This window comes from Mobula hypostoma, chromosome 16, assembly GCF_963921235.1.
Source record: "Mobula hypostoma chromosome 16, sMobHyp1.1, whole genome shotgun sequence".
NCBI classification, from domain to species: Eukaryota; Metazoa; Chordata; class Chondrichthyes; order Myliobatiformes; family Myliobatidae; genus Mobula; species Mobula hypostoma.
The window spans coordinates 26,239,953-26,265,395 of NC_086112.1; the positions used below are offsets into that span (position 1 = coordinate 26,239,953).

The following is a 25,443-nucleotide window of genomic DNA, read 5'->3' on the forward strand; positions in this document are numbered from 1 at the left end:
TCTTTTTTTAACCAAACAGCTGTTTTTTTTCTGGTAGTGGGTTTAGATGTTTTTGTATAAAAAAAATTATCTCTTTTCAATATTACGTTTAAATTTAATGGATATGGGGAAATGAGACTATATTTGTGATTCCAATATATTGTAATCAATATACATTATATATCCTACTGTACTCTGTATTCTTTTATGCAAGAAATCAATAAAAATATTGAAAAAGAAAAAGATTTAGGGTGAGAGGGGAAAGATTTAAAAGGGACCTGAGGGGCAAATTTTAACACAGGGAACACATGTGGAAGAGCTGCCAATAGATGTGGTTGAGGCAGCTACATTAGTATTATTTAAGAAGCACTTGGATAGATACATTGAAAGGTGGGTTTTAGAGGGCTATGGGCTAAATGCAGAAGAAAGGGACTAGCTGGGTGGGCACTATGGATGCATGGGGTCCTTTGGCCAAAGGCCTTGTATCCGTGCTGTATTACTCTGTGATTCTAATTTTACACCACATTATACAAATGTATCAAGTGTAGGTGTTTTCTCTTATAGTATGAATTGTCTTGAATTCATCTTTATTTCTAAACCTCTGCCACTTTGAAATGCATGCACATAAAGATCATCCATATCCAGTATTTTTCATTGCATTTTGTGGTACAGTGCAATATTACTTTTCTAATTGTATTGCTTAGATTTTATCAGTAGTCTCTGACAATTTGCTGCAGCCTGTTAGTACATTGATATCCAGTGTTTTTCATAACTGAGTTAAGTGCCATTTCCAAAGCATTAAAATCATATTTTGAACATGTTTTTTAAATTTTATTGTGTTCTTTATGCCTAATGTGTTTTTTTTCAGTACTGCATTGGATCTGGAGTAATATCATTTTGTTCTCCATTACACTAATGTACTGAAGAATGGCAATAAATAATCATGAATCTATGTTTTTTCTGCCAAATCAGTGTCAACATAGTTCTAATATTTACAACATTACAGTACATTTAGGTATTATGTCAAAAGATCGTTTGTTCATTATGTGCCATGATGTATAACGTGGACAATCATGGTCTACAGAAGTGGTTTGCCATTACCTTCTTTTGGGCAGTGTCTTCTGGGAGATCCTAGCCATTATCAATACTGTTAAGAGATTGACTACCTGGCATCAGTGTGGGCATAACCAGGACATGATGTATACCAACTGCTCATATGACCATCCACCATGTGCTCCTGTGGCTTCATGTGACCCTGACTGGAAAGGCCAAGAAGGTGCTGCACCTTTGGTAAAGACGCATCTCCACCCTGCCACCCATATCCAGTGATGTTGTGGGGTTGGAACTGGACTCTCTCACGGTGGTGTCTGAAAAGAGGATGCTGTCTAAGTTGCATGCCATCTTGGACAATGTCTCCCATCCACTACATAATGTACTGGGTGGGCACAGGAGTACATTCAGCCAGAGACTCATTCTACCGAGATGCAACACAGAGCGTCATAGGAAGTCATTCCTGCCTGTGGCCATCAAACTTTACAACTCCTCCCTTGGAGGGTCAGACACCCTGAGCCAATAGGCTGGTCCTGGACTTATTTCATAATTTATTGGCATAATTTATGTATTACTATTTATGGTTCTATTATTATTTATGGTGCAACTGTAACAAAGAACAATTTCCCTCGGGATCAATAAAGTATGACTATGACTATGAAAAGATGCTCTTTACAATACTGATTTTGAGGAAAGGGATCGGTTTCTTTCATTTTATACAGAACTAATAAAGTTTATTCACTTTATATTATTTAATTGGAGGAGCCATGCTCTGTTTTGCTGAATAGCGAAAAATACTTGTAAACTTGGCTATTTGGCATTTGCTGAGAGAATATATCAATATGGATGAGTACATTCATTAGATTTGCTTCCAATGCATTCCTCTCTTGATGTGATACTATCTTCTTGGCCCTATTTTGGTAGAGTTCTCTATGGCTTAATTGTGCATAATGTGGAATAGTGTTTGTGCAAGTTCCGCAAACATCTGTATATGCTAGTTTGTTAGGAAGATTAGATTGTTTAGGCAGAAATCCAAGTGAGCTGTAGAGGAAATAATACCAAATGGTTGTTCATATTAAATAACCATTGGTTTCTGAAAGAGAAATAAATTACCAATTCATAATGGTGCAAACCTTTGGGCCATATCTCACGAAGCTTCATACCTTATTAAAAAAATTTTAAAATGATGTATTTTTGGTTAGGGTTTATGCATTGTGCTTTCCGTTACATTATTTCTTGGAAGCAATAAGCTGAAATACTCCCTAGTTCTTGAACTTGCCAGTGGGTTTTTTTTAAAAGTTATCTGTATTAAGTGATTTTTCTTTATTTTCAAGGTTCACAATATTTTGGCCGAAATGGTAATGGGAGGAATGGTTTTGGAGACCAATATGAATGAAATTGTTACTCAGATTGATGCTCAGACCAAAATGGAAAAATCTGAGGTAGGAATTATACACCTTGTTGGAAATACCATTTTAACTTGCATGATTATGGATTCTGCATGCTTCCTGTGCCTTCTATCATATTTTATTTAGTAGCAGCAGCTAACTTGCTTGCAATGCTAAGGAAAGCTATTAGCAAATAATTTGGGTAGCTTGATGCTTTATAATAGCCTTTGATAAGCTTAAACATCATTCTGCCATGTCCACAACTATCAGTGATGGAATTTTAGATGAGCAAGTTTTGCTGAGATTGGCATGAAAGAATTTGCATGTGCATTAACCTGAACTATTTAAACTCTTCCAAGTGAACAATTATAAATCCATAGATTTAATGTGATGCTTTCTTAAAAACTATGTGTATAATACTTAATACTCTCACATTAAAAACATCTCATTTGACCTGCATATTGTGCCTATTATTTGGTGTCAAGCAGTGTTATAATTAAAAAATCAGCTATGTCATTAGTTTGAACCATTATTCAGCAACCCTTGCCAAAAGTCTGTGTGTGTGTGTGTTTTAACATCTCCACTTGTATGATTGATTGCATTTTTTCACATACTGTAATCTAGTAGCCTCTTAATGTTCATTGCCAAGTCCTATACTCCATTGTGAAGATTTTGTAGCAACTCATTTTTACCGTAGGTATATATCCTTCTTTCCACAAATAATTCCATTTCTTAAATTTCAATATGGGTTGCTTGAATTTTGATGGAGACGTGATGTTGATAGAACAGTATATTGCTAACTAGTTTCAGTATTTATTTCAAAAGGTGTTTTTCCTATTTTCCCCTGCTAACTCAAAATTACAGCGGGCTGAGTGAAATATGGCATTCTTTTTCCAATTTCTAAGCCATTTTCTCCCATATAAATGTAGCTAAATTGCAATACCAAAAAAAATTGGATTTGAAGTTGGTGAACCTGGGCTTACTCTCTTCAGAGGAAAGGGGGCTGATGGGGTGATTTGATAGAGGTGTAAGAGATTAAGGTAACAAAGAAAACCTATTTGACATTAGCTGATTGCACTTAGCCCAGGGAACACAGATATAAAGTATGAAGTGGGGGGTAGACCACAAGAAGAACTTTGTTATTCAGTGAAGCTAATCTGGAATTTGTTGCCCACGAGGTTGGTTGAAATGGGAATGGTCAATGATTTCAAAAGGAATATTCCTCTTTTCTCATGAAATTAGATAGCTTTCAGAGGAATTTCTCTCTGTGGAGTTCAAATCTTTGGGTTCTTTAAAGCAGTGAGTTGCTAAGGTATTAGCTAGAGATTTTTGGATTATAAGAGAATACAGTTCAAGCCAGGAAATAATGTTGTGGGTGGTAGGGCTGGTGGTGTGCTAAGTGATCAGGTAGGTCATGATAAAGCATCCTTTTGTAATGTTGCTTTGAATCTACGATGCCAGACACTCCAAAAACCAATTATAGTTAAATTAATAGTCTTTCAAACTCTCTCCACTTTTATCGTCAATTTATACTATTCAAATATTGCCAGTATTCCTGTCTAATCCAGTGGTTTTACAAATTTCTCACAGTACAGATGGGGTAGATTTAAACTTTCTGTTGTTTAAACAATTAAAAATTGTTGAAAAAATGTATGGTTTTGTAAGCAATGCAAAGTCAAACTCGCAGGATTACCAACCAAGGTGTTGATAACAAAATCTACATGCTTTCTTTCCTTGTGGTTTTACTGCAACCTTCAGCTCTCAAAATAATAGAGGTTTGACATTAATTTCGTATCAAATTGTAATTTTTCTGCTGCTTTGATTGGTGAATTGGAGCTTCAATACTGTCTCATTTGGTTAATGGGAGACATCTATGGTTGGCCTATCATATAACCATTGATGGTACCAGGTTGTGAAAGAATGTCAGATTGCCAGAGCTAAAACTGTTCGTTATTTCCTGGGATATCTAAATTTATTTGCTTTAGTTAATGATGGGCAAGTTATTCTACACCAGAACAAAATCTCTGTTTTAATAACATGACTGTTCATTGATCAGTATTCCAATAGCGAGGCTGAGAGGTGATCTGACTAAAATTCTTAGTGCACTATAGACCATTTGTAGTAAATCTAAAACAAAGTGTCTAGCTACTGGTAAATCTAATAAAGAAATTAGAAGAACGTATCTTGTCACAGTAACAAAATGTGAAGTAGTTGAAATGATTTACTGTACATGAGGGAAAAAGATACCCACACCTTTCCACTTGATAATCAGCATTGACTTCCCTTTTAAAATTCATATCCTTCTTTTCAAAATATTCTGGAACCTTGCCCATCAATAATCTTTTAGGCTCCCATCCTTTTTTTTAAAAAAGTGTGCTCCTCCAATTAATTCCTTTGATCATCCTGCACTTTAATTGCTCCAATATTGCCAGATGCATTTTCAGCAATGAAGGATTGTGTGTCTGAAATACTCATCATAAGCCTTTCTACCCTGCTTGTCTCTCTTTCTTTAAGATGTTCCTTAAAATCTATCACTTTGACAAAGCTTCTAGTCAACGGCCCTAATAGTCACAAATTAGATTGAAATATTTGTTGCAAAACATTCTAGGCAGGTCCCTTGGACATCTGAAATGCTAAAGTTGTTGAGCAGGTAAGGAAGGTGGTGTTTGATGGGTAGGGATCATTATCTTGGGAAAGAATAAAGGGTTGTCGTTTCGGGCTGAGAACTTTCATCAAGACTGCGCCTGAAATGTTGACTCTTTATTCCTTTCCATAGTTGCTGCCTGACACCTTCTGAGGTCCTGCAGCATTTTGTGTGTTACTCTGGATTTCTAGCCATGAGCACTCACATGGATCCTGACTGTTTTTCGGCTACGTGGAATGGTCAACGTTCTAAGCCTACACTGGTGACCATCCCGCACTTTTCCTACGCTACATCAACAACTGCATTGGTGCAGCTTCCTGAACCTATGCTGAATTCGTCAACTTCATCCACTTTGCCTCCAACTTCCACTCTGCCCTCAAATTCACCTGGTCCATATCTGACAACTCCCTTCCCTTTCTCAATCTCACTATCTCTGTCTCCAGAGACAGCTTATCCACTGACATCTATTACAAACCCACGGACTCTCACAGCTACCTTGACTACACCTCATTCCACCCTGCTACTTGTAAAAATGCCGTTCCCTTTTCTCAATTACTCCGTCTCCGCTGCATCTGCTCTCAGGATAAGGCTTTTCATTTTAGGATAAAGGAGATGTCCTCCTTTTTCAAAGAAAGGGTCTTCCCTTCCTCCACCATCAACACTATCCTCAACTTTCATGCACATCTGCTCTTACCCCATCCTCCTGCCACCCTACCAGGGAGAGGTTTCTCTTGTCCTCATCTGCCACCCACCACAACATTTCTACGAAGCTTCCATTACCTCCAACAGGATCCCACCACCAAGCACATCTTTCCCTCCACCCTACCCCCCCCACTTTTGGCTTTCTGCAGGGATCACTTCCTATGTGACTCCCTTGTTTAGTTGTCCCTCCCGACTGATCTCCTTCCTGGCAGCTATCTTTGCAAACGGAACAAGTGCTACACCTGCCCCTACACCCCCTCCCTCACTAACATTCAGGGCCCTAAACAGTGATGAGACCCGATGTAGATTGGCAGACTGCTTTACTGAGCATCTACACTCCGTCTGCCAGAACTAGCAGGATCTCCCAGGGGCCACCCATTTTAATTCCATTTCCCATTCCATTCCACTGCCGTGATGAGGCCACACTTAGGTTGGAGGAACAACACTTTATGTTCTGTTTGAGTAGCCTCCAACTTCCGCAAATGCCCCCCACCCCCTCTCCCTTCACCATTTCCCATCCCCTTTTCCCTGTCTCACCTTATCTCCTTGCCTGCCCATCGACTCCCTCTGGTGCTTCTCCCACTTTTTATTTCTTCCATGGCCTTCTGTTTCTTTCACCAATTAACTTTCCAGCTCTTTACTTCATCCCTCCCCCTCCAGGTTTCACCTATCACCTGGTGTTTCTCTCTCCCCTCCCCACCTTCTAAATCTACTCCTCAGCTTTTTTTCTCCAGTCCTCCTGAAGGGTTTTGGCATGAAGCATTGACTGTACTTTTTTCCATAGATGCTGCCCGGCCTGCTGAGTTCCTCCAGCATTTTGTGTGTGTTGCTCCGATTTCCAGCATCTGCAGATTTTCTTTCGTTTGTACTAGAAATGGAACTCCTGTGCTTGAGCACTGAGTACTCAGCATGAAGCCTTTAAGTATAGAGTTTTCATGAAGAAATGTGGCAGGCAATAATTGGCACTCTTTTTCAGTCCCTTCAATCTGAAAATATAACTTCAGACTTCTTTGCTACTTTGTGATCAAAGAGCTATTATGTTTTGCACAGTGCTAACAGGATGGAAAAGTCTGCCAATGATGTAGATTGAGTACTGAGGATGAAATCCATCTTCTGGCACTAGTTGGAGTCATAACTATAGCACTGAAACAGGTTCTTCAGTACATTTGGTCCATGCCGAACCATTTAAACTGCCTAGTCCCATCAACTTGTTTCTGGACATAGCCCTCCCATCCATGTATCTATCCAAACTTCTCTTAAACGTTGGAATGGAAATTGCATTCACCACTTGCACTGGCACCTCGTTCCATACTTGCACCACCTCTGAGTTAGGTACTTGCCCCTCATGTTTCCTTAAAACATTTCACCTTTCACCCTTAACCCATGACCTCTAGTTGTAGCCTCACTGAACCTCAATGGAAAAAGCCCGCTTGCATTTGCCCTATCTCTACCTTGATTCTTTTTTTGGGTTCTAGGTGCTGTTGACAGGACCAGTAATTATTGCCCATTTACCTCGCAGTTATTAGGCTATTTCGAAGAGCACCTAAGGGTCAACCACTTTGAAATCAATAGAACGAAATTTAAGAAAATTGAACAATATGCAGGTGCAAATAGCAACCATGTGTTTAGTGGCACTGAGGGGAAACTAATTTCCATGTGCATGTTTAGATATTTCTTTCAGGATGGTGGGAAATAAATTTTTGGTTTGTGTGGTGTGGTACTACAGTGCATTTTGCAATGTTCCAGATGACAATCTGAACTTCTTTAGAATCTTTATAAAGCTGAAGGGGAACTTTTCGGCCCTTGTGTGTATGGTTCTTTCTTAGAGTAACTGGAGTAATTGTATCACCCTGGCTTTTTTCCTATGACTTCTAACTGTGTGGTTTTCCATCCTCTTTGAATAATGAAATTGCCTGTCTCCTGTTGCTTATTCATCAAATAGTAGAAATAGTTCAATGTCATTCACTGAAATTTTCAGACATTAGATCTGTATTCTTGTTTTGGTTCAGTGCATATACAGTAGTTTGTGTTTTTTCTGTCCCCTGCAAGCTTTAGTTTTCCATGTCTGAGATCATTTCACTGAATACAGTGGATCTGGTTAATTGGGTCATCAGTTAACTGGGGCAGCCACTTAATTGGAACAAAACATAAAGAACAAAAGCTAATTGACAAAATAGTTGGGATTACCTTCGTTTATTTGGGGCGGGAGACTTGCCGAGTAGTTTCTAACTCGTGTCAGTTAGTGCAGTTGTGTTGCTGTTAGATACTACACCATGCTTAGAGCAAACAGTTTTTAAATAGTGTCGGTTGCGTGTGCTTGTTATCCATTTGAGCCAATAGATGTGATTCAAAAAGCAGTACAGTTCGTCATTGATGGTAAGGAGTATGCAGCCAGACAATTCGGAACTGTTTTGCTCACTGTAGTTTTAAGCATTCAGGCTTGGAGGTGCCGGAAACGGCCAAGAGTGAAAATAAAACGATTTCAACAAGTTAGGATCTACGAAGAATTTGAAGGTATTGACAATCATCCTGAATGTTACAATGAAAATGAAGATTATCCATTATTTGCACGGTGTCTGTGCTGATTTTGTTCATTTACAGTCAATTAAAAGAATACAGCAGTGTACACTGGATGAATTCCTCAGTCAATAACTATTAGAAACTAATACAGTTTGTTTTGTTTCATTTAAATGCATAATTTATGACTCAGGTAAACAGTAGTTTGACTTTTTTTATGCCTTTTATCTATTTCCATGAAACTTTGGCTAATTGGGGCAGCTGCTTAAATGGCCCAAAATGTACTAGTTCCAATATGTCCCAATTAACTGGAATCCATTGTATGCAATGAGGCTTTATGTCAATGTCCTTAATGTAGAATAGCAAACCGCTCCTTGTACAGCTCTGTACTGTGACCAATCTAGAATATTTACTAAATTTTACATATTTATTACCATCTTTTTAAAGTATAAAACCAAAATCTGAAGAAACAATGTCAATCTACTTGTAGATCTGTGTAGCTATTAGACTCAACCTCCAGTAATCTAGTATTTGATTTATTCTCTAATCTTGATGTTTGGGCATCTGGCTCACTGGGGCCCTGTTTCCCACACTCCCTTTACATGGTTCATGGGAACATTTTATTATATTATTATAAAAACACCATTTTTAACAGATAAAGGTGAATTAAATGTGTTTTAATGGGAATAATACGCAATTGTCTAGAAAATCTGCAAACCCAGCACCACTGAAATCCTGACAGTGCTAAATTATCAGAGTTTTTCTCTGTTTATAATTGAGTACAGCAAACTGACCTTGGCTATAAGGACTGGGGAAAGATGGGACATTTTGAAGTTGGAATTGAACTACGTCATTGGAATGATGTGTGAGGTGTTCTTTTTCCTATGCAATTCATGTTATAGTGAGCTGATTTTTGATTCTGGCACTTGGTGTCACTAGTGGGCAACCTATTCTGAAGTATATTGAATCCTGCATATTTAAACAAGTATTGACTTTTTGCAGATTGGGATATTGAGTAGAAAACCTTTGGCTATGGAAAATATATTGCATTCAAAACACAGAGAAGTGGTGTGCTAATACATTTATAAACTGTTTATCCTGCATTTCAATATAATTAAATCATATGGATTACAAAATAGAAATTTTAACTGAGCCTTTGAGCTAATTGTTTCAATATCTGTTTTTCATATGGTTCAACAATGTTTATTTCCCCGTCACATCTAACAAAACTTTCAGTCTATCAAAGTTGCATCAAATATACGCAAACTTTTAAAAGAAAATTGTGCTTTACTCGTGCTGTAAAATGAATGCATCGTCTTCTGAATTTTCATTTCTTAAATATTTTTTAAAAAGTAATTATTCTCTATTTATTCAGGAAAAGGAGTTTAATATTTGGATTGTAACCCTTTAATGTTTGTGAGTAACCGGGACTAAAACTGAATGTAGTTTGTTGAGGATGCTCATTAGCAGAAACCTTGAATGAGTTTTCTTAGAATTTTGTTGTTGTGTTGCTGAGAAATTACCATATTTTTGTCCTGACGATCATCCATTGATAAAAACCAAAGATTTCAAGAGAAAGCAAAAATCAACTGATACATCAGCAAAGTCCAAAGTCCATTGTGTATTCCTTAAACAAATGGGAGGTATACACAGTAATTTTCTGGAATTTTATCTTTTGATTTTGGCAAATTTGCTGTATCAAGGGGTATACAACCCATTATTTAAAACATAGATCAATGCAGCACGGGGACACGCCCTTCCACCCTCAATGTTGTGCTGACTAATTAATCTAGTAATTAAATGCCTAATTCATAAGCCTATCTAAGAGTCTCTTAAACAACTCTATTGTATTTACTACCACTACCACGACTGGCAGTGCATCCTGTGTCCCCGCCAATATTTATGTGGGGAGTAAACTTGCTCCACGCATCTCCTTTGAATTTACCACCTGTCACCTGAAATGCATGCCTTCTAGTATTAGACATTTTGATCCTGCGAAAAAGATGCTAGCTATCTGCTTTAATCTATGCCACAAAAGCTAAAAAGCTAATGGCATGCTGGCCTTCATAACAAGGGGAATTGAGTATAAGAGCAAAGAGGTCCTTCTGCAGCTGTACAGGGCCCTGGTGAGACCATACCTGGAGTACTGTGTGCAGTTTTGCTCTCCAAATTTGAGGAAGGACATTCTTGCTATTGAGGGAGTGCAGCGTAGGTTCACAAGATTAATTCCCGGGATGGCGGGACTGTCATATGTCGAAAGATTGGAGCGACTGGGCTTGTATACTCTGGAATTTGGAAGGCTGAGAGGGGATCTTATTGAAACATATAAGATTATTAAGGGATTGGACACGCTGCAGGGAGGAAGCATGTTCCCGCTGATGGGTGAGTCCAGAACCAGAGGCCACAGTTTAAGAATTAAGGGTAGGCCATTTAGAATGGAGTTGAGGAAAAACTTTTTCCCCAGAGAGTGGTGGATATATGGAATGCTCTGCCCCAGAAGGCTGTGGAGGCCAAGGCTCTGGATGCTTTCAAGAAAGAGATGGATAGAGCTCTTAAAGATTGTGAAATCAAAGGTTATAGGGATAAGGCAGGAACTGGATACTGATTGTGGATGATCAGCCATGATCACAGTGAATGGCGGTGCTGGCTCGAAGGGCCGAATGCCCTACTCCTGCATTTATTGTCTATTGTCATTTATAACCTTATAAACTTCTGTCAGGTCTCCTATCATCCCTCCACCAGTCCACAGTAAACAACCCAAGTTAGGACATGCCCTTGAAGACAGGGGGCATCCTTGTAAATCTCTTCTGCACCCTCTCCAAAGCCCAAATAACCTTCCTATGATGGGGCAAACAGAAATGAATGCAGTGCTCCAGATGTGGCCTAATCAGAGATTTTTTTTAATATAAAGATATAATGTAATTTTCGTGACTTTTGAACTCCATGTCTCAGTAAAGGCAATAATGCTGCTGTTTCTTTACTATCCTATTAACGTATGCAGCCACTTTCAGAAAGATACAAACCTGGAATTCAAGATCTATTTATATAACAACACTGTTCTTGTAGGAGTATGTTCATTTTTTTTTAAAAAGTGCTAAATGAGGAGTGTTACCTATACACAGCAAGAATGACAACACAGTAGGATGAAACATTATTACTGAGTCATGTTAGCCATGGTACATGTGGGGCAACTTATAGTAAAGGAGCAACAAACCGGGCCTACCAAGATGAAAAACGTGAAAACACATGCCAAAGGAGAAAGTCTTCCACTCATAGGAGGCCCAACTGATGTATGTGCAATTAGTCATCCATATGCACGCTTGCTACATTCTCACATTAAAGCTGGTACAGTTCAAGGAGCTACCAGCAACATCTCCGCAAAATCTTCCAACAGTATAAATGAATGAGTATCAGTGAGATCTTTCAGCTCGACTCCCCTCAGCATCGTGGCCTTGATTATGTTCAATTGCCCTCATGAAGGGGTAATGCTGTTCCTATACCCTACACCAACCACTTGAAATTGATAATTGGAGTTCCCCCACGGTAAGAGATTACCAACTGGAGAGAAATGATTCACGGTAGTTCTGAAAACCTTGTTGAAAAGGTGTAGCATCCCCATGGCCTGTGGGAAAACCCTGGCTTGTGTACTCAAAGTGGAGGAAGATAATCTACCTTGCTGTTGGGGCATCTATCCCAGAAGGACTGCGGTGATTGTAGAATACAGCAGACCACTATCATCTCAATGAGGGGTGGAGACTAAGTGTTGGCCTTGCTAACAGCATTCACTTAACTGAATTAAAAAGAATCATTATTGCCTGTGCTTCTGTCCAATGGGGCCCCATTATCAGTGCTATTGCTGTCTGTTAGTATATTACAGCTTTTTTTGACAATTAGTCCATTAAGCTGCACCACATCCAGCAATGAATGGAAAGAAAATTCAGTCGTCTCCATTTCAAAAGTGCTAGGTAATTATGCAGGAGGTTAAACTCCACAAAGTGAGTATTCCAATACAACTGTACATGCTTCTCTGTGGGCATATCAATGCAATCCATTTGAGGTAAACGTGAAAAAAAAAGGCTGGAACAGTAGAGAGTGGCCACCTAGAGGCTGGAGTGAGTCTCAGTTTAAAAATGGGCCTCTGAATGTGGATGGCAAGTCAGGACAAGGCAAATCTACTTGGTGCAGAAATCGTCTAGAGAGGATTTGATAAAGGTGTACAAGATTATGACTGGTTTGGATAGGGTAGAGACGGGGAGCTGTTCCTGTTAATGAGTGCTTCAAGGATCAGTGGTCACTGATTGAAAATCCTGGGCTAAAAGTATCAGGGTAATGTGGGGATCCATATGTATACTTTGATGATTACTTTGAACTTTGGAAAAACCTTTTAACTCAGGTAGCAGTTATGATCAGGAACTCAATAATGGTAGGGGTGGAAGGGATGGAATCAACCAGGGCTTCTGAGAGGGGATTGTAAATATTTCGTTGGGCTTTAGGAAAATGGAGCTTGTAAGATTTCTGTAGCTGGCAGTTAACACATCTTTGATGGACTAAGTAGCTTCCTTCTGCCCCTCAGTAACACCATGATATTTTGAAGTCCACCAAATAGGTGAATTTTTGGATAGTTCAGACCAGTGCATCCTACCCCCTCACAGAAGATATGGAGCTACACCTCCTGAAATTCATCTTTCTTTTTATTGGTGACAGTATTTCGCAGCTGGAAGGATACAGAAAAGTTTGACAAGGGACTGGGACTGGGGGGCAAAAGTTATATGAGATTGGAGAGGCTGGGACTGCTTTCCTTGGAGTAAAGTAGAATAGGGAGGGGTGATGTTATAGAGGCATGGTAGTATAGTGGTTAACACACACTTTACAGTGCAGGCGACCTGGATTGAATTCCCGCTGCTGCCTGTAAGGAGTTGGTACGTTCTCCCTGTGACCATCTGGGTTCCTCTGGGTGCTCTGTTTCCTCCCACAGTCCATAGCCGCATTGGTTGGTAAGTTAACTGGTCATTGTAAATTGTCACGTGATTAGGCCAGGATTAAATCGGGGAATTGCTGGGCAATGTTGATTGATGGGCTGGAAAGGTCTATTCTGTGTTTTATCTCAATAAATTAAAAAAAATTAATTTGGAATGGTGTTAAGATCTACAAGTTCATGCACACAGGATCCGGCAGAAAGGAGCCATAACCATCTCCCAGATTGGCCACCCACCTATCCAGCAAATATTTCCTGCCCCATCCTTTCCCACAGCATTCTCAACCCCATTTTATGTTTGCCCTGCTCCATTATGAATTAAATATAACAGTTTATGGTGAATCATAGCATCCTAACTCCAATCCTTTCAACTCAGAAGAGTACAGGGGCAGGTAAGAGGTAGACAATTTAGAGGGGATTTGAGTAAGTTTTTACCAGACCCAAAGAACAAGTTGAAATTTTGCCTGATGGGGGTTATAGAGGCAGATACTCTCACAGCACTTTAACTATTCAGACAAGTTCTGGTTAATGAGATCAGTTTAGATGCATACTTGATGGTGAGCATAAACACAATGGGCATAAGAGCTTGTTTCCATGTTGTATGACTCTATAATATCTAATCATATTGAGCCTTAGAAAGTAACATTATATTTTGACTTAATAATAGTGAAAACAATTACATATGGTTCCAGTACACATAATTAAGCTTGGCTTGCAGCTCAAATTTCAAAGCCAAGTACAAGACCTTAAGAACCTTATTTTTATTAATAATTTTTTTCCCTCTATTGGCAGCGCAGGTAAAGCCAGAATTTATTGGTGATCCCTAATTGCCCTGAAGAAGATCATGTTGTGCTGTTGACTTAACACAGCATTGCAGTTCTTCTGTTGAAATTACTCCCACAGTGCTTGTTGGTTAGAGACCTCCAGCATTCAGAATTAGTGACGGTGAAAGCATGTTGATTATATTCCCAAATCCAGCTGATGTGTGACTTTGGGGGAACTTGTTGGTCCAGTTGTTATGTGCCTGCCTTTGACATTCATTGGCATTAATCCTATTTTCCATGTCATAGACAATTGGTAGTAAATTCAACTGGACTAGTCAGATAAACATTGCAGCTACAAGGGTAGGTCAGAGGCTGGCTACCCTGTCGAAAGTGACCTGGCTCCTAATGTCCTTAAGTCTTTTGCAGTATCTGAGGCACAAGTCAGAAGAATGATGGAATTATTCTTCACTTGTTTGAATGGTTGAAACCCTAAAACCATTTCAATAAATCCAACACCATTCAGGACATAGCTGCCTGTTTGATGACTTTTCATCTACAATTCAAAACATTAATTCCCTCTATCACTAAAACACAGCAACTGCAGTGGTATCTATTTAATGCATGGTAGTGCATCTGGACTACTTGAATATACCACTCAAACACATGAACTACACCACTAAGAAGATTGAAGGATGAAAACTTGTGACACAAGTTACCTGGGGGAATGATAGGTAGTTCTCCTCACTAGAGATGGTCATTGACTGGCTCTTTCATTGTACAAATGTTACTAGTCACTTAACAGGTCAGGATGGAACCTCTTACTGGATGCAGGCAAAGACTGCTTCATTTGATGCAGAGTTGTAAATAGAATTGGTGAACAAAGTGCAATAATCAACAAAATATTCTCACTTTTTACCTTGTGATGGAAGGCAGGTCATTGATGACATAGCTGATGGTGGCTGAGCCTAAGACGCTTTCCTAGGTCTGGGATGATTGAGTTCCAACAACCGCAATCATGCTCCAGCAGTTTGCCGTTTGCTCCTAGTTCCAGAATCAGCAGTCTTCAGTCACAACCATCTTCTTTGCACAATATACAGATCAAACCGTGTATGAAAACTTTGTTTTCATACTGATTTCCCTCGGTTTTAATTGTGCCAAAGTTCCTTGATGCCACACATCAACATTACTGCCTTGGTATCAAGTTCACTTTCATCTCTCCTATGGAATTCCTGCTTGTTGGTCCATGTTTGGACCAAAACTGTGAGAAGGTTTGGAGCTTAGAAAACCTGGCAAAATGCAAACTAGGCATTGGTGGCTCGCTATTGGTGAGTAAGTGCCACTTGACAGGATTGCATACAGTGCCTTCATTTACTTTAACACTGATTGAGAGTTACTGGTTGGGTAGTTGTTAGCAACAATGGATTTATCCTGCTTAGTCTTAGTAATGTTCTGTGTAAATTGATCACTTTAATGTCATTTGTGTGACTTTTGGGGAAATTGTTTATATAATCTGTGTACTTGCAACACACATTTGCAAAACAGATGTATGTCAATGATTTAAAGCCCTGTGTTTTGTAAGTGACACCATCAAAATGTTTTTAAGACAGTTAGCTTGACAGCATGCTAGATTGATGTCCTGCAGTGCTTTGTAAAGTTCATTTTAGTGCCATTTGGCCTTCAACTCAGAGGGGAGTTCCTGTCTTAATGGTCAGAAATATACCACAGGTATGAATTATTATCATTCAATCAGTTTTTTTCATGGATTATACTATGTCATATCATCTTGTCTTGCAATCAATTATTCATTATGCCTAGGAGTTCATGATTTCCACTTGGTTGGTGACATTTATTGTTGAAATTATGACCTGTTGTTTTGTGTACTTTGGCATTCAAACAGCGAGTTTACCATTAGGAAAAAAAACATGAGATTATAAGAATAAGGAATAGAAGCAGGTCATCATACTCCTCGATTCCACTCCACCAGATAGCTGAACTTATGTCTTGATTCTGTTTTCTTGCATTATCCCTATTTGTAATACATGCATCCTGCTTTTGGGGAGTTGCAAGGTTTAGGAATGTCCTTTTGATGCCTACCAGAGTTGAAATCACCTGTCGGTTCAAATTGATCGGAACATTTGGACATAATTTGTCCCTATAGGAGTATTGCTGTTCTTCCTATAGGCCAACTGTAAGTGGTGGGCTATGTAAATTACATATCAATGTAATTGATTTGGGGTGGAAATCGGCCATTTTAAATTATCAAGGTTTAACTATTAAAGAGAATTAGGAAATTGTAATTTGAAATCTGCGGAGTTAGTACTGTAACCACTGCTATACTTATCTGCATTCTCATAAAAATCATCTTGTGTTCTGTATGCATGTTAGGATGTTCTTAGGTGACTTGTTCAACTACTGCATACTGATGAGCATTCAAAATGTAAAATTTCTTATCAGATGTTAATGGGAGATAAATTGTATGAGATTTCAGGTTCTCTCTGCTGAATGGGGTTAGTAGATATTCCTGAGGAATCACCACTGATTATTGTTATATGTCATACAGACCAGAAACGTTCCAGGTTTGATCATCATTCTGTTATTTGACTTGTTTCCTTCTCTCGCAATGGGCTTTGTTTTTCCTGAGTTGAATGAGGAGAAAGAATATGGAATTTTGCATTCCTGGTTGCAGTTTAGTAACTCAGCTCAAATGTTCATGTGAACATCAGGAAAACAACATTGAACTTTGATGTAATTTGTTTCATAATGTATGACCAACTGTTGCTTTCTGTTTCACATAAAATATAAATGTTTTATGGGTCAAGTCCTGGGGCAACAGGTTGTGAAACCATGGCCAAGCACGTGTCAATGCTTTTTTTGAATGATTGGGAGGGGGGAAACGGTCTTGTATTGTACTGACACAATTCATGCTCCATTATTTGTGTATAACATTAAAACGTACATTTCTTTTCCCTTAATGGTCTTGAAATGATTTTCCACTTTCCAAGACTGATGACTTTTCTAGCAATTTCCATTCTTCTCTCTTACAGACTTTTATCTTTCAATCTCCCAGACAGGACAGATAGATACTGTTACTATAATCTCTCAGGTACTGCTGCCTTTAAATGGCCCACCATAATTCCTCTTGTTGTTCACAAATGGAAAGCAAAATGATGTCATCATAGTTGTGGGTCATGTATGGGAACCATGGGAAACTTGTTATTCTACACCTCCTGGCAGGGATTTTATGAGGTTTAGATGTCAAATTGTTAACTTAATGCTTCCTATAAGTTTCTCTTCATTTTGTTCTCCTACTTGTAGACTTCATTTTGTTTTCTCTTTCTAGTAATTGCATGCATGTAGAGTGTAACATCAGACGGGGAACATGAATCATGACCATTATAATTTTCATCCATATTTAAAGGTTGTTCTATGAAAAGACTTAAAGAAGGGGCTTGGTTTAACTTAGCAAGCACATCTACAGTGCTTATCTACTCATCTGTAATTTTGACTAAACCAAATTATATAACAAAGTGCTGCATTCATGAGTTTTCATGCAAGGATGTTTATCTGAAACCTTGATTGTTAATCTTTCATGTTGTTTTATTTTTCAAGTTGTAGAAGTTCCTTTGGAATCCATTAAAATTTCTCTGCACGTTATGTGCCACTTTTCTGTAGTAATTTGTAATAAAATAATCATTGTAATATTTTTATTTTGGTTTCCTAAATTCTCTGTGCTTTAATGTTTTTTGTCACTTTTCCATCTGTGCCGTTGTTACTAATCATTAATAAAATAAATTTTTATTTTGGAACATTAATATATATATAAAAACTCCAACAAAATAATTACATCCCTCTACATACTCAAATTTCTGGTGTTCTCTAATGCTCAGCCTGCCATTTTTCTACATGCTTTAATATTTTTAAATTTGCTATATCCAAAGTACTAATTCTATGTTTTGCTTATTATAATGCAGCTGATCTCTTACAGATGAATTTCTAGATTGTGTTAAAGCCATTGATGATTCCTTTGCTTGAACTGCATGAGCTTGACCAGTAATTATTCTTTATTAAAGTTGCATGACCTGATAATATTGTTGGATGGATATATGTGCAAAATCTTTTATACTTCCTGTATGCATTGTGAGTAAATAATATTTACATTTGCCTTTAATATAGGATGTATAACGCTTTGTTTTGCTTTCCTCAATTTCTGTTGAATAATGGGATGTTTTCCAAGGTGGACATGAATACTTTAATATAAATCCTCAACTGTTTTAAGTTAAAAACAAAGCAATGCTGAGCGTATACAAAACGTCTGAGAAAGTAGGTTAATGTTCAGAATTGAGTGACCTGTCAATAAATTCTACCTGATACATTGATGTTTTCCTAAGATGGATTACTATTGCTGATTATTTGTCATTTTCAAAGGAATTTCAGAAGTATTGAGCCTAAACATCATGTAAAATAACTGAGGGGTTGTAATTGTTGTGGTGAAAATGAATGAACCTGTCCACTTCTGGAATCACCTAAATGTTGCAAGTGAAACAGTAATTGGAAGTTACAGTCATTATCTAGATTACAAAATTTAGTGAAGTCGATTTTGTTTGAGACTGTAATGAAATGGAGGAAAGTACAGCAAAATTGACTGTTTGAGATAATTAAAGGTCCTCCTCCCCCTTTGTAAAATAATGTATATCCTGTGAATAATTTCTGTTTTTTTAATCTATTGGGCTTTTATTGGTTAAGCGAGTTATGGCCATCTCCAGTTGCATTGATCCAAACGAGTTTTATCTTTGATAAACTAATGGTTGGACTGTGTCTGAAATGACCAAGCTTACACAATAACTGGTTTATTACTGAACAGCATAAATGGATAGAATGGTCCATGAAAAACTAATGGAAACCATGAAGGAACAATATAAAGATCTATATGCATTGTTTCCATAAATCATGATTATACTAAGAGATTGGGTTAGCCCTGACAAAAGTTGCTACCAAGGTTAGCATTAACAGGTCCCAAAATGCACCAGACATGTTTAATAAAACCACTGGCATTTGCCTAGTGCTGAGGAAAAGTACATCTATTTGTGTTGTAAAGATGTCAACATTAATTGTTAGAAATCTTGCCTTGTGTATTTTCAAGAATTTTAATTCCCATTCCAGAGCACTTAATCTAAGTTGATAGATCTGTGTAATTCTAAAGGAGTGCTGCATTCTTGGTGGCTTCTTTTGAATAAAGCATTAAACCAAAATCTCATCTGAACAGGTCAAGTAGCACCAGTGGAGATAAAACATGTATGCCAACCCTGTAACAAGGCCAAAGGAGAAGAAGATTGCATAGCTGTACAAGGGAGGGGTTTAAGAAAAGCTGATAGATAATAGGTGAAAGCAGACAGGGAGAGGGTGAAGGGCAGATTGAACAAAGCGCACAAAGCAAGAGTCAATCTCAATGAACAGATGAGTTTGCTCCTCTAACTATAGAATGCCCTATCACTATTCTTCTTCTCCCCCTTCCGTTATGAGCCACAGGGGCACAGTCAGTGCCAGAGATTCAGTCACTGCGGCTTCCCCCAGTAGGTCCCTCCCACTCTCACAGTAACCAAAGCATATACATAATGTTGAGTGGAACAGCCACAGGGGTACTCTTCACTGGCTGCTTGTTCCTTTTCCCTCTCCTGACAATCACCCAGCTACCTGTCCCCTACATCTTAGAGGTAACTACCTCCCTATAGCTCCTGTCTGTCACTCATTCTCCCATATAAGCTGAAGGTCATCGACCCGCAACTCCAGTTCCTTAATACGGTGTCTAAGGAGCTGCAGCTCGATGCTCTTTGTGCAGATATAGTTATCAGGGAGGCTGGAGATCTCGCAGAGTTCCCACAACCCACTCAAAGAACATACCACTAACCCTGGATCCATTCTCGCAGCACTAGCTACGTATTAATAGACAAAGAGAGGGAAAAGCACTTGCTAGAAACTTAATTCGAGCTTCTGCTTGTTCTCACCCAAGCCTTATGTGCCAAAGCTTGGTCTCTGTAACACTGCCCCTTCTAGCACTGCCCCCCTCCAACAATAGCCAATTCTGCTTACCCCTCGCTTTCTTTTGTTGGCCTTTGCCAAGTGCCGAAGAGATCGTTATGGTTGTAACCCGGGAGGGGATCCAATATTGCAGTCTCTATAGTTGGGACCTCTATATATTGATTAAGGAAACATTGCTGAACACGTTTGACAGTCTCTAACCCAATCAGTCCTTTCATTGTCGCAGTTAGTATGTGGGCGTTCAAAGTACATTTATTATCAAAGTATATATACATTATACAACCTTGCGATTTGTCTCCTAACAGGCACCCACAAAACAAACCCAAAAGAAGCATATATAAAAAAAAGACAGTCAAACACCCAATGTGCAGAGGAAGAAAACAAATCAGGCAGATAATAAACACAAGCTAATAGCATTCTGAACTGTGTCCACAAAGAGTCTGTCCATAGATCCTTAGTTCAGCACGGAGTTGGATAAGCTTCATGGTGCAGTGAGCTGAACCATCCCAACTCTCCCCTCATGCCTCGACACCCTGACCCTTTTCAATTTGGCCTGGCACCTAATGTTGTCCAAACATTGGGTTCTGTAATCTTAATATGTTCTTGGACCTGGACCCCGCTGCCTTGATTCAGCCTGTACCTGTCCTTTCCAATTCAGTGTCAAAGGTTATGGGGGGGGGAGCAGGAGATTGGGGTTTGGGGGGAGTAATAATGATGGAATGGAAGAGCAGACATGGTGGGCCAAATGGTCTTATTCTAGTTTTATGACTTTTGGTCTTAAGTTAAAATCATATACTTTCACAGCCTTATGTTTTTTGCAACAGTCTGCAATCTCTCTACAAACTTGCTCTTCGAAATGCCATAGAATGTTGGATAATCTGTAATATAATTTCATTAATGTGGTCACCCCTTTCTTATTGCTCAATTCTACTGCTGTAGCCTCAGTAGATGAGTTCTCCAGTCTGTCCTGTCTGAGTACTGCTGTCACATTTTCCCTGATTAGTAATGCCGCTCCTCCCCTGTAATCCGTCCCACTCTATCATGTGACTAGGCTAGAGTTAATGGGGGAATGCTGCATGCTACCATGTGGCTCTAAGGGCCCAAAAGCCTGTTCCGCACAGTATCTCAATAAATATAAAAGATGTCTAAAACAATAGTACTGCAGAACATTGAGTTGCCAGTCTTGCCCCTCCTGTCATTAGCCTCACTAATGGCTACAACTTTATATTTTCACGTTCTGATCATTGCTCTAATCTAATCTGCCTAACCTGCAATTCTCTTTGTATTGAAATAGATGCAGCACAGAATATTTATTATTCCCACCATGCTTTGTCTTTATATACAGGCTTAACAGCATCTTTCCCCACAGGCACTCCGTTAGCTTCCCTAGCACTCAGCTTCCCATCCCCCTCTAACTCTAGTTTAAATCCCCAGAGCAGCACCAGTAAACCTTCCTGCAAGGATATTAATTCCCTTGCCATTCAGATGCAAACCATCCTGTCTGTACAGCTCCCACCTTCCCTGGAAAGGAACCCAGTGATCCAAAAATCTAAAGCCCTCCATCTCTTTACCATGTGTTTAAACTGTATTATCTTCCTATTTCTGACTTCACTAACACGTGGCATAGGTAGCAATCCCGAGGTCACAACCCTTGAGGTCCTGTCCTTTAATTTAGCACTTACTCCCTAACCTCAGTATTTCATCACCCTTCCTGTCTTTGTCATGGAATACAACCTCTGGTTGCTCACCCTTCCACTAAAGAATACTATAGACTCAATCCAAGAGGTCACTAACCCTAGCATTTGGAAGGTAACATACCATCTGGGAATTTCGTTCTTGTCCACAGAACCTCTTCTTTATTCCCTAATGCTACAGCTTGTCTCTTGTACCCCCTTCCCTTCTAAGCCACAGAACCATACTTAGTGCCAGATACCTGACAGCTGTGGCCTTCCACTGCAAGGTCATTCCCCTCCTTCTCCCCCCCCCCCCCCCCCCAGCCACAGCATCCAAAGTTGTGCACTTGTTATTGAGGGGAACGACCACAGGGCTATCCTGCACTTGCTTTTCCCTTTCTGACGCTCACCCAGTAACCTGTGTCTTGCACCTTAGGTGTAACTGCCTGGCTGTTCTGCCTGTCAATCAACCCCTCAGCCTCCTAAATGATCCAGAGTTCATCCAGCTCCAGTCCCCTACCATGATCTGTAGGAAGCTACAGCTGGGTACACTTCTTCTAGGTATAGTCAAGGACACTGGAGGTCTCCCTGTGTTCACACATCCTGCACGAAGTGCTTTCCTCTTTCATGCTTGGCATTCCCACTGCTCCAACTGTGTAATTAAAAAAGGAATTAAGGAAAGAAAGCTACCTGAAAAATCTATCTAGAACATCTGCACCTCTTGGCTGAAACCTATGTGAGCCAAAGCCTGAGGATGCCCAACCCTAACACTGACCCACTCACACAGTAGCCGCTCTGATTAAACCTAATTTCTTTTTATTGGCCTTTGCCTAGTGCCTAATTGATCTGTGATCTGTGGTGCGCAGAATGTCCCAATGAGCAGTGCTCAACTTTTTAAATCTCACTCCCTCCCTGCACAGTCCAATGGCTGCTAGTGGTCTGTGGTGTGCAGAATGTTCTATAAATGCTGAGGGAAATAATTGTTATCAACAATAAAATTGTGTAAAAAAGCATGCATTTATTTGTTACACATAATGAACAATGAAGAACAGCTTAACTTTTCAGACCGCCTTTCATGAATGTATTTCTGAATACCAGTTTTGTGCTCTTGAGTATTCTTCTACTAATTGTGATTTTATATATATTGCATCTTGTTTAGGCTGGTTTTGCAGGAGCTCCAGCCAGGGCTGTATCAGCAGTAAAGAATATGAACCTTCCTGAAATTCCTCGAAATATTAACATCGGAGACATCAGCATTAAAGTGCCAAACCTACCATCGTTTAAATGAGAAAATATCCACAGCTTCCAGTTTGGAATATTTTCTAATAAACGTTTACCATGCAACTGTCTACCAAATAAAATATCTAATTAGTATCAGAAAGAACATTGGGATATTGTATTCTAAATTGCACCAGTAAAACAATATAAGCATTTTGTTGTGCTTGATTTATGTTACAATCTAGATTCCTGTGTAATGTTTCATTTACATTGACATTCCAGTGCTCTATGAAGTGACTTTTAATTGTGTGCTGGCTGCTATTTAAGGTTATTTAAGTAACAGTGATTTGGTACGATCTGTGCTATCAAACTATTCTTTGTATATCTGGTGATTTCCATATAAATGTAAAAGAACATTCTGACTATTTTGGGAATATTTGTATTTATTCAGGTCTGTTGTACAGTGGAGCCAATGAAAATTTTCATAAGGTTCCCACTTGCAGTATTATAGTTTTAAAAAAAAGTTATAACAGATCTTCAAATGTGAAGGTTTTGCCATCCTTTCCAATTCAGGGCCAGCTTCAGCAAACATGTCATTTGCAATTTTTTGTTGTCTGCGTATTCCTGATAACTTCACATGAATTTATATTCAATGCAAACATTGTTAGATAAGGTTAAGGACAAAATCAACATGGAGTTTGAATTTTAAAATGCAAGTCCGATTAGGCTTTTTCAGCTTGGCGTGCCTCGGATGGAAGGGATAAATCTCATCTTAATACAAATACATACTGGTTTATGAACAATATTTGCGCCTTTTAGACTTGTAGGTGTGACCTATAGTTTCTAAAAGTTGTTTAATTTTTATAATAAAAATGCTAGCCCATTAAGCACAATGTTAACCCTATGCATTACTTATATAAATACTTAAAGAACAATTGTGAAATATTCATTAGTTATAATTATGACATCAATGACTGAAGTTTACTTGAAGTTATTGACAGACATTCAAAAAAAAACTTTCGGTGAAGGAAAGAAATAAGGTATCTGTTGAAACAAAAAGGAATTATTCAAGGGAAGTCTACCTGGATGGAATTTAAAGATTGGTGGGTGGCTATGGTGCCTATATTCTACAACTTGAAATGTTTTGAAAAATAACATATTTTCAACCTGAAAAGAATGTTAATTTTGTTTTTAAGTTTCATTGCAGGAGAATACATACAAAGTCGTGAATGCATTGACATTGCACAACATAATAAATAGCTTATAACTGTATCACCTTATTTGTTACATTGTTAATAAAGTTATGTTTACTTTTGCCTTGAAGCTTTGCAATCAAAATCATTAATATAGTCCTAATGCTGTATGGGTGCATCTGCATATTAGTGAAATGCCTAAACCTTACAAGTGAAAAGGAACTTGTAAACATGGGTTATAAATCTGAAACATGTAGCTAGTTTAACAATGCAGTGTAGGAGTGACCCTTTTAATTTGCCTCATTCCAGGTACACACAGCTTTAAATAATACACTAACAATTTATTTGTGTTGTACTTGCTTCAGTGTTTATGTGCTCAGTTAAAGCAGAATAGTTAGGAACTTAAACAACAGGAATTCTGCAGAGTCCTGACGAAGGGTCTCGGGCTGAAACATCGACTGTACCTCTTCCTAGAGATGCTGCCTGGCCTGCTGCGTTCACCGGCAACTTTGATGTGTGTTGCTAGTTGGGAACTTAGTGTTCTTTACAGCCCAGAAGGCAAAATTTTATCAGAAACTGGTTTTATCACATGGTATAACAGGCAACACATGGAGCAGAGGAGGCATTAATTTATTTGTATTATGCCGTCCTGAATCTCAAAGGTAATTAAATAGCTAGGTAAATAAGCCAGAATAAACAGGCACACGGCCTGCACTTGTGCAGTTTAAGAGGATTGTCAATCAGTTGTAAATTTGTTGGCGCTGACCCAACATATAATGTAACTCAAGTGTAAGGCAAAGGCCAGGCAGATATTTTCACCACTAGAGCCCTCCCAGCATTTCCACCCCATTTACCACAGAACACCTGAAGCATGTCTGGTTAGGTTGGATTGGCAAGAATGTGTGCTCCATCAACTTCTGATATCTCTCTGTGAATAATAACAGCCAAAGGGCAACCTTGTCATAATAGTTCAACAAGATGTTCCTGGTTTTGTATCCTGTGCCTAAACTTATAAAACCCAGAATTCCTGTGCTTGCCTAGCTACAGTACACCTCAGAATCAGGTTTGTTTTCACCAACATGTGTTGTGACATTTGTTAACTTAGCAGCAGCAGTTCAATGCAATCCATGATATAGAAGAAGAAAAAAATAATAATAAATCAATTACGGTATACATATATTGACTAGATTAAAAATTGTGCAAAAGAACAGAAATAATATTTTTTTTAAAGTGAGGTAGTGTCCAAGAGTTCAATGTCCATTTAGGAATTGGATGGCAGAGGTGAAGAAGCTGTTCCTGAATTG

General features: G+C 38.7%; 1 protein-coding gene across 4 annotated transcripts in view; it reads left to right on the forward strand.

The window, feature by feature from the left end:
- Positions 1–24,285, forward strand: part of LOC134357298 (AP-3 complex subunit sigma-1) — a 101,088-nt gene extending 76,803 nt beyond the window's left edge. For 2 of the 4 annotated variants that reach the window (XM_063068676.1, XM_063068675.1), the window contains 3 exons: positions 2,364–2,471; positions 17,064–17,122; positions 22,888–23,024. In XM_063068676.1, the coding sequence (XP_062924746.1) occupies positions 2,364–2,471; positions 17,064–17,099 (144 nt within the window). In that variant the 3' untranslated portion in view covers positions 17,100–17,122; positions 22,888–23,024. Of the gene's footprint in view, positions 1–2,363; positions 2,472–17,063; positions 17,123–22,887 lie in introns of all 4 variants that reach the window. The other 2 variants (XM_063068674.1, XM_063068673.1) reach the window with 1 other exon arrangement.
- The last annotated feature ends 1,158 nt before the right edge of the window (positions 24,286–25,443 follow it).